The sequence below is a fragment of the Galeopterus variegatus genome, unplaced genomic scaffold, assembly GCF_000696425.1.
Source record: "Galeopterus variegatus unplaced genomic scaffold, G_variegatus-3.0.2 Scaffold3628, whole genome shotgun sequence".
Taxonomy (NCBI): Eukaryota; Metazoa; Chordata; class Mammalia; order Dermoptera; family Cynocephalidae; genus Galeopterus; species Galeopterus variegatus.
In genome coordinates, this window is record NW_007729739.1 from 204,085 (window position 1) to 213,866 (window position 9,782).

At 51.3% G+C, this 9,782-nt stretch overlaps 1 protein-coding gene across 1 annotated transcript in view; it reads right to left on the reverse strand.

Moving 5' to 3' along the window:
- CSMD2 (CUB and Sushi multiple domains 2) overlaps positions 1–8,908 on the reverse strand; it is a 122,166-nt gene extending 113,258 nt beyond the window's left edge. The window contains exons 1-9 of the mRNA XM_008585596.1: positions 6,847–8,908; positions 5,468–5,671; positions 4,896–5,020; positions 4,102–4,239; positions 3,375–3,420; positions 3,069–3,299; positions 1,690–1,893; positions 1,118–1,242; positions 365–461 (exon numbers count right to left, since the gene is read on the reverse strand). Of these exons, the coding sequence (XP_008583818.1) occupies positions 365–461; positions 1,118–1,242; positions 1,690–1,893; positions 3,069–3,299; positions 3,375–3,420; positions 4,102–4,239; positions 4,896–5,020; positions 5,468–5,671; positions 6,847–7,066 (1,390 nt within the window). The 5' untranslated portion in view covers positions 7,067–8,908. The remainder of the gene's footprint in view (positions 1–364; positions 462–1,117; positions 1,243–1,689; positions 1,894–3,068; positions 3,300–3,374; positions 3,421–4,101; positions 4,240–4,895; positions 5,021–5,467; positions 5,672–6,846) is intronic.
- Between the last annotated feature and the right edge of the window lie 874 nt (positions 8,909–9,782).

Consider the following 9,782-nt stretch of genomic DNA (forward strand, 5'->3'; position numbering starts at 1 on the left):
TGGGGGTGGTGGGAGGGTGGGAGTGGGGAGTGAGTGAAGATGGGGGCCCCGTTTCTTTTTGGGATGATCAAAATGTTCTGGGATTAGGTAGTAGTGATGGTTGTAGAAACTTGTGAATATACTAAAGACCACTGGTGTACATTTTAAAATGGTGAATTCTATGGCATGTGAAATATATCTCAATAATAACATGATGGTGATGATGTCTACCACTACCTTCCAAATGGAAGCCTCTGGAAGCCCCAGCTTACCCGAGAAACTCTGGTGAATTCTATGGCATGTGAAATATATCTCAATAATAACATGATGGTGATGATGTCTACCGCTACCTTCCAAATGGAAGCCTCTGGAAGCCCCAGCTTACCTGAGAAACTTCCCAGCATGGTTACAGTGTTGTCAGCACCATCAAACACTTCCAGGGAGTCCCAGTTCTGCTCTGTGACAAAACTGATGACTTGAATCTGGGAAGGCAGAAGGATCGAACTGTCAGTCCGGCAGCCTGCGCCTCTCCCTCCCTCCCTCCCTAATTCTCTCTCTTCCCTCCCTCCATTTCCTCTCCTCCCTTCCCATAGTTAATTCAGTTTATTGAGCACCTACTCTGTGCTAGGTCCTTCCAATAAGAGCCAGACGCAGTCCCTACTCTGAGGAGCTCATTGTCTGGTGGGGGAGAGAGATGTGAAATACATGATTGTAACACAGTGGGATACTTTGCAAGGTAGAGAATGGGGAAAAGAAATTCCAGGAAGGTGGCCAACTTCAGTCTGGCTGGCTTTCTGCTCATCTCTGGAAGTCTTAAACTCCTCAAGCTATTTGAAAAACACCTCCCATGACTCCTCCGCAATCTTCGTATTCCAGCTCCACGCCCACTCCTTCCTTTAGCCTTTGCTGCTGGCCTGAGCCAGTGCCTGCCTCTCCCCTGCTGCCCTCCGAAGAGCCCACGAGCTCTGGTGCTTTTCTGTTTGTGGCCACATCTGTACCCTTGGACTGAGCCTCCTCAGCCACAGGGGCAGGCACAGGGCTGATGTGTTTCTTCTGGGCTCACCCTGGCTTGGGGTTTGGCAATGACCAGCACCTGTGGGTGGCAACTGGCCCGACTGAGGAGACTTTGTGCCCCTACCTGGATGCCAGCGCCTTCGGGGACCACGATCTTCCACACACAGTTGAGGCTGTTGAGGTAGGGCTCCGGGAAGCCGGGGGACAGGATGGTGCCCCTGCGCTCTGTGAGGTTGCCTCCACACGGCACTGGGAGGGGAGGCAGCTCCGGTCAGAGGCCCCTCCTGGGTCCGTGTGGTTCCCCCAGGGGGCCTCCAGACAGACTCCTTCCTCAGCCCCGGCCTCTGCGTGGGACTCTCCTCCTGCTGGCTTCTCCCTTCATGGCCTTCCCATTCCATTTTTGGCCTCTTCCCGTGACTTCTCCCCAGACAACCTCCTTCAGGGATCAGGACCCTCGCTGTCTCTCCCCCACTTCACATGTGTCCCTCCCCAGTACCCCCAGCTGCTCCTCCTCGCTGTCTCCACACCCAAGCCACAGGCCTAGTGATGCGGCCTGAATGGGGCATCCCACTTAAGTTACGCTGGTGGGAAGGGGCTGCTGTGTGCCTTGGGGCCTCTGCCGGGCCTTGCTGCCTCCCTCAGGGAGAAAGGGCTGTGTGCTGCTCCTGCCCCCGTCCTGGTTGTCTGGGCGCTCACCTACACACGTTGGTGCTGACACATTCCACTGGGCCAAGGCCCCGGGCACAGGGAGGCACTTGATTTCGGGGGACCCCTGCAGGGCATAGCCGGAGTTGCATTCGAAGCGGACGATGGCCCCCACCGAGAAGTCACTGCCCAGCCTCTTGCCATAGCGGGGTTCTGGCACAGAGCTGCACTGTGTGGCGCTGGTTCGGGGCACGGCTGCAGGGGACAAGGGCACTGAGGGCCAGGCCTCACCCCTCTAGAAACTGGCCCGGTGATCAACACACAATGAGACTGCAACAAAGGCAGTTTGGGTGGGACCCTGAGAGGCTCTGGGCACTTCCCCCTAGGGCAGGGGTCGGGGCTGACTAGGCTGATGTCCATTTTACTGAAACAGTTGGACACACAACATTGCAGCACAGCTTCTGGAAACCACGGAAGGTAGTGTGAGCCTCCTGGTTCCAGACGTTAGGCCCAGCTTTGTTCTTTGCTTTCCCAACGATGCCCCTCGCTGATCAGGGTCCCATGTTCCCCAGCAGAGAGAATGGCCCTTCCTCCTCCACCTTCAGTGCCCTCACCCTGCCTTTGGCCTCTCCTCTCCACGCCCAGGGCCCTGCTCTCCATGACCTGAATCTCTTCTCTCCCTGCCCCACAATGGCAGATGGGACCCTCTGACCCAGACCCCAGGGATGGCACCCCCAGGAGCAGGATTACCCCTGAACAAGGAGATGCAGCTCATCCTGGGCAGAGTCCAGTGAACAGGACCGTGCCGAGAACCGGGGGCCTACAGAAGTGGGTGTTCTGCACAAGGGGAGGTTGGGGCCTGCAGGAGGAAGCCAGGATGCACCAAGACTTTGCCCTTCTGGGCCAGGAAGGAAGGGAGTGAACACTGATTACCTGCTTGGTACCAGCTGCTTTGTGAACTCTTTTAATCCTGTCTTTTTACAGGTGCAGTGGCGGAGTTGGGATTCAAATCCATGTTCACCTCACTTCAAAGTCTGTGTTTTCCCCACACCCTTACTGTGCCTTGCAGACAAAACCAGGCCCCATGGGAGAGAGTCTTGGAGAGAGGCCTGGGATGCCTCTCCAATGCCACTGGACTGTACTAGACAATGGGCAGGGGGACCGGGCGAGGAGGGGCAGGGGAAGAAATTAGCCATGTCTCATTTCCTTCCTCATGCAACATAAAGTTTGGTCCAAGAAATGTCTGTAGGGTAAGCAAATGTATAAAACTCAACTGAATTTCAGGAAATTGCCCCACAAACTAGTAACTATCCCCAAACACCCTGAGAAAGAGGCTTAAACTAGGGGTCAAAGATCCCTGTTCTCTCTGTCACTGAGTCACCGAAGACCCAGGATCACCTTCGTACCTCGGGTGTCCACGTGCTGCATACCTTGGTAGACAAAGTGGAAGCCTCTGGCTGGTGCTTGGCCTTTGGCACTGAACTTAATGAGAACTTGATTGGAGGTGGCCAAGGGCAGCGATTCTCCTGCCGAGATAGGGGGTGAGGAGGAGAGGAAGACAGTGAGTCCAGCGGCTGGGCCCAGCAGATCGAATCCCAGAACAGGGACGAGGGGCTGCCAGTACCACCCACGCAGCAGCCCTTTCCACATTCTAGGCCTTCCTGAAATGAAGCCTCACATTTTTACTGCACTTTGCAGTTTACGGTTTACAGAGGCTTTTGCATCCGTGGTCTTACCTTGACCTGTGGGCAGTGTGAGGTTGGCATGACAGAGTTCAGTACCCTTATTTAAGAGAGCAAGAAAGAGAGGTTCAGAAAGATAAAATGATCTGCCCGGAGAGGAGAAAGTTACTAAAGATGGGTTGAGACACAGGGATGGTTCAGTACCCTTATTTAAGAGAGCAAGAAAGAGAGGTTCAGAAAGATAAAATGATCTGCCCAGAGAGGAGAAAGTTACTAAAGATGGGTTGAGACACAGGGATAGGGAGAATGGCCATTACTGAACTGGCATCAATTTGATAAAAAAAAAAATTACACCAGCTTCTGGGAAGGAGGGTGATGTGATCATCTGAGAGCAACTGGCCGTTCCCAGTCCCCTGTGAAATGATCGTTAACCAGAGTGATCATATAATTTATTGCTCATACGAGCACACTTTTGAGAGTAAAAGGGCGTGTTATTAACATTTATGCTGGGACAACCAAGAGGAACCTGGGACCATCCCAGGCAAACCAGAAAGTATTGTCGCCCAACCAATAACACACAGATGGGGGAAAACCTGCATGGGCACGGAAGTTAGAGGAGGCTGACAGCCTTTGCNTGATCAAAATGTTCTGGGATTAGGTAGTAGTGATGGTTGTAGAAACTTGTGAATATACTAAAGACCACTGGTGTACATTTTAAAATGGTGAATTCTATGGCATGTGAAATATATCTCAATAATAACATGATGGTGATGATGTCTACCGCTACCTTCCAAATGGAAGCCTCTGGAAGCCCCAGCTTACCTGAGAAACTTCCCAGCATGGTTACAGTGTTGTCAGCACCATCAAACACTTCCAGGGAGTCCCAGTTCTGCTCTGTGACAAAACTGATGACTTGAATCTGGGAAGGCAGAAGGATCGAACTGTCAGTCCGGCAGCCTGCGCCTCTCCCTCCCTCCCTCCCTAATTCTCTCTCTTCCCTCCCTCCATTTCCTCTCCTCCCTTCCCATAGTTAATTCAGTTTATTGAGCACCTACTCTGTGCTAGGTCCTTCCAATAAGAGCCAGACGCAGTCCCTACTCTGAGGAGCTCATTGTCTGGTGGGGGAGAGAGATGTGAAATACATGATTGTAACACAGTGGGATACTTTGCAAGGTAGAGAATGGGGAAAAGAAATTCCAGGAAGGTGGCCAACTTCAGTCTGGCTGGCTTTCTGCTCATCTCTGGAAGTCTTAAACTCCTCAAGCTATTTGAAAAACACCTCCCATGACTCCTCCGCAATCTTCGTATTCCAGCTCCACGCCCACTCCTTCCTTTAGCCTTTGCTGCTGGCCTGAGCCAGTGCCTGCCTCTCCCCTGCTGCCCTCCGAAGAGCCCACGAGCTCTGGTGCTTTTCTGTTTGTGGCCACATCTGTACCCTTGGACTGAGCCTCCTCAGCCACAGGGGCAGGCACAGGGCTGATGTGTTTCTTCTGGGCTCACCCTGGCTTGGGGTTTGGCAATGACCAGCACCTGTGGGTGGCAACTGGCCCGACTGAGGAGACTTTGTGCCCCTACCTGGATGCCAGCGCCTTCGGGGACCACGATCTTCCACACACAGTTGAGGCTGTTGAGGTAGGGCTCCGGGAAGCCGGGGGACAGGATGGTGCCCCTGCGCTCTGTGAGGTTGCCTCCACACGGCACTGGGAGGGGAGGCAGCTCCGGTCAGAGGCCCCTCCTGGGTCCGTGTGGTTCCCCCAGGGGGCCTCCAGACAGACTCCTTCCTCAGCCCCGGCCTCTGCGTGGGACTCTCCTCCTGCTGGCTTCTCCCTTCATGGCCTTCCCATTCCATTTTTGGCCTCTTCCCGTGACTTCTCCCCAGACAACCTCCTTCAGGGATCAGGACCCTCGCTGTCTCTCCCCCCCTTCACATGTGTCCCTCCCCAGTACCCCCAGCTGCTCCTCCTCGCTGTCTCCACACCCAAGCCACAGGCCTAGTGATGCGGCCTGAATGGGGCATCCCACTTAAGTTACGCTGGTGGGAAGGGGCTGCTGTGTGCCTTGGGGCCTCTGCCGGGCCTTGCTGCCTCCCTCAGGGAGAAAGGGCTGTGTGCTGCTCCTGCCCCCGTCCTGGTTGTCTGGGCGCTCACCTACACACGTTGGTGCTGACACATTCCACTGGGCCAAGGCCCCGGGCACAGGGAGGCACTTGATTTCGGGGGACCCCTGCAGGGCATAGCCGGAGTTGCATTCGAAGCGGACGATGGCCCCCACCGAGAAGTCACTGCCCAGCCTCTTGCCATAGCGGGGTTCTGGCACAGAGCTGCACTGTGTGGCGCTGGTTCGGGGCACGGCTGCAGGGGACAAGGGCACTGAGGGCCAGGCCTCACCCCTCTAGAAACTGGCCCGGTGATCAACACACAATGAGACTGCAACAAAGGCAGTTTGGGTGGGACCCTGAGAGGCTCTGGGCACTTCCCCCTAGGGCAGGGGTCGGGGCTGACTAGGCTGATGTCCATTTTACTGAAACAGTTGGACACACAACATTGCAGCACAGCTTCTGGAAACCACGGAAGGTAGTGTGAGCCTCCTGGTTCCAGACGTTAGGCCCAGCTTTGTTCTTTGCTTTCCCAACGATGCCCCTCGCTGATCAGGGTCCCATGTTCCCCAGCAGAGAGAATGGCCCTTCCTCCTCCACCTTCAGTGCCCTCACCCTGCCTTTGGCCTCTCCTCTCCACGCCCAGGGCCCTGCTCTCCATGACCTGAATCTCTTCTCTCCCTGCCCCACAATGGCAGATGGGACCCTCTGACCCAGACCCCAGGGATGGCACCCCCAGGAGCAGGATTACCCCTGAACAAGGAGATGCAGCTCATCCTGGGCAGAGTCCAGTGAACAGGACCGTGCCGAGAACCGGGGGCCTACAGAAGTGGGTGTTCTGCACAAGGGGAGGTTGGGGCCTGCAGGAGGAAGCCAGGATGCACCAAGACTTTGCCCTTCTGGGCCAGGAAGGAAGGGAGTGAACACTGATTACCTGCTTGGTACCAGCTGCTTTGTGAACTCTTTTAATCCTGTCTTTTTACAGGTGCAGTGGCGGAGTTGGGATTCAAATCCATGTTCACCTCACTTCAAAGTCTGTGTTTTCCCCACACCCTTACTGTGCCTTGCAGACAAAACCAGGCCCCATGGGAGAGAGTCTTGGAGAGAGGCCTGGGATGCCTCTCCAATGCCACTGGACTGTACTAGACAATGGGCAGGGGGACCGGGCGAGGAGGGGCAGGGGAAGAAATTAGCCATGTCTCATTTCCTTCCTCATGCAACATAAAGTTTGGTCCAAGAAATGTCTGTAGGGTAAGCAAATGTATAAAACTCAACTGAATTTCAGGAAATTGCCCCACAAACTAGTAACTATCCCCAAACACCCTGAGAAAGAGGCTTAAACTAGGGGTCAAAGATCCCTGTTCTCTCTGTCACTGAGTCACCGAAGACCCAGGATCACCTTCGTACCTCGGGTGTCCACGTGCTGCATACCTTGGTAGACAAAGTGGAAGCCTCTGGCTGGTGCTTGGCCTTTGGCACTGAACTTAATGAGAACTTGATTGGAGGTGGCCAAGGGCAGCGATTCTCCTGCCGAGATAGGGGGTGAGGAGGAGAGGAAGACAGTGAGTCCAGCGGCTGGGCCCAGCAGATCGAATCCCAGAACAGGGACGAGGGGCTGCCAGTACCACCCACGCAGCAGCCCTTTCCACATTCTAGGCCTTCCTGAAATGAAGCCTCACATTTTTACTGCACTTTGCAGTTTACGGTTTACAGAGGCTTTTGCATCCGTGGTCTTACCTTGACCTGTGGGCAGTGTGAGGTTGGCATGACAGAGTTCAGTACCCTTATTTAAGAGAGCAAGAAAGAGAGGTTCAGAAAGATAAAATGATCTGCCCGGAGAGGAGAAAGTTACTAAAGATGGGTTGAGACACAGGGATGGGGAGAATGGCCATTACTGAACTGGCATCAATTTGATAAAAAAAAAAATTACACCAGCTTCTGGGAAGGAGGGTGATGTGATCATCTGAGAGCAACTGGCCGTTCCCAGTCCCCTGTGAAATGATCGTTAACCAGAGTGATCATATAATTTATTGCTCATACGAGCACACTTTTGAGAGTAAAAGGGCGTGTTATTAACATTTATGCTGGGACAACCAAGAGGAATCTGGGACCATCCCAGGCAAACCAGAAAGTATTGTCGCCCAACCAATAACACACAGATGGGGGAAAACCTGCATGGGCACGGAAGTTAGAGGAGGCTGACAGCCTTTGCAGCAGAAGATAAAGGTACATCTTCTGCCTGATGTGGCACAGATGGGCAAGGGTAAAGAGCACCAACTAGACCTGCAGCTATGAAGCGTAGTCCTGCTCATCAGCACCCTCCTGTGGAAGCCCAAGGACAGCATGGGTGGCAGGCAGTGGCGTGGCCACTCTGCTGCTGCCCCTCTGCACAGCTCGGAGCAGCCGCTGACACAGCCTCAGGTGGGATGTAGGGGCAACAGAGAGCCAGGCTACATCTCCTCTGTGGTTAGGGCTGGAGTTGGGACACACTGAGGAGCCACTGGGAGCCACTGGGAGGTCCATCAGTGCTTCTAAAGAGACCATGTGATGCTGTGGGCTGGGGGATTGAAGAGCCTTTTGCACAGAGCATTTTGTTTTACATATGAACTGATGGCTGACCCTGGCTAGGAGTCATTGCCCCAGCTAATGTCTGGCTGTCAAAGCAAAAAGAAACTCACGAAGTTGAAGCCTCCCTTCTTATCACCGTCTCTAGCTCCTCCTCTCAAAGGATGTAAGCAAAGCAAAACTTGACTTTTCTGTGCTCCTATCATTTGACCTGACAGATGTGGATTAGAACCCTAGTGATCTCTTGTGGAAACCATGTCAATTTCAGTCCTGGACTCACGCAGACCTCCCTCTCCATGGGAAAGCACATAGTAAAAATCACTGGACATAAGAAAAGATTTCAAAGTTTTAAGAGAAAAGACCACCTGAGAAGTCAAAGCCAATATTTTTATGTGAACTACAGCAAAGAACAGGCAAAAATCTCAGAAGATTTTTAGTCATGGTTGTGACAAGATTAAATCTAGCACTGCATTTGTGAAGTCAGAACAGGAAGAGGTGCCAAAGCAAAAATCTTTGAAGAGATGAGAAGTGCTGTCACGTGGCAGCTGGGCTCTGCAGAAATGGAATAGTGAAGTGGAAATGACTCCACAGAGGGATAAAGAGATTAAAATAATGAGAGAAATGACAAGTGACATGGAAGATAAATGAAAAAAATCCAATATGCATACATCAGATATTCCAGAGAGTGAAGACAGAGAAATTGAAGGGGAAAAAATAATTTAAGAAAGAAGATACTTTTCCTAAAACTTAATTAGTGTAAAGAGACCTCTACCACAATACATCTACTGGACTTTTAATTTCAAAAATAAAAAACAATAAAAGCTCTATAGACAGAAAAAACATCAGTTATTTATAAGGACAAAGAATCAGGTTGGACCCCAATTTTTCTGTAATATGAAATGTTGGAATAGACTGGAACAATCGCCACAGTCTTGAAAGGTAAAGTCTGTGATCCATAATCTAATTTACAATCAAGTCGCCATGTATATGATATGTCAAAAGGAAAGCATTCTCATACATACGAGTGTTATAAAGAAAAATGTAACTTTAACCTGCACTGTTGCCTGAAATGTAACTTTAGCCTGCACAGTATAACTTTAACTTAATCTGCACAAATTGTTCCTGTAAGAACTTACTAAAAATGAGGAAAACATATCTAAAGGTATTTTAAGTGAAGCAGCTTTTTAGAGGTCAAAGCAGAACTAGACGCACATTCCAGAGACCAGCCCGTCTCAAGGACTAACCAGCCCTCTTATCTTCAGGACACCTGGCAGAGCCCAAGTGATTATTAAGCCTGACCATGAATAAAGTCTTTGTCCAAAGAAAGTGTATAAAAACTCCAATGTAAAGGGAGGGGGCGCTTTTCCGAAAGGCAAAGGGCCTCAGCTAGCTGAAAAATAAAATTCTTCTTGCCTGATTGCAGCATCTCTTGTCTTGTGGTCTTTGTGAAGTGAGCCACCCCTGGCGTGTGATTTGTGCAAAGTGCACGGGTCTTACACTAGGTGACAGAAAGTACTGCACTTCTGAGCCCTACTGAAAAAAAAAAAGACTAAAGAAGGAAATTCAAGAACTAGCAGATATAAAAATAACCAGGAAAGTATGGTTAACCCCAAATAACTATTGTCAAAGAGGTAACAAAACTAAATGTAAGCATAAAAACTTGTTCTTGGGGAAGAAGTCCATCATTTAAAGATAATTACTAATAACATTAATATAAACGTCCAAATATACCAACAAAAGTTTGGAAATTAGAGGTGGGTCAGGTATGAATGGAAAAGCGAGGAAGGAAAGTCAGAACAACA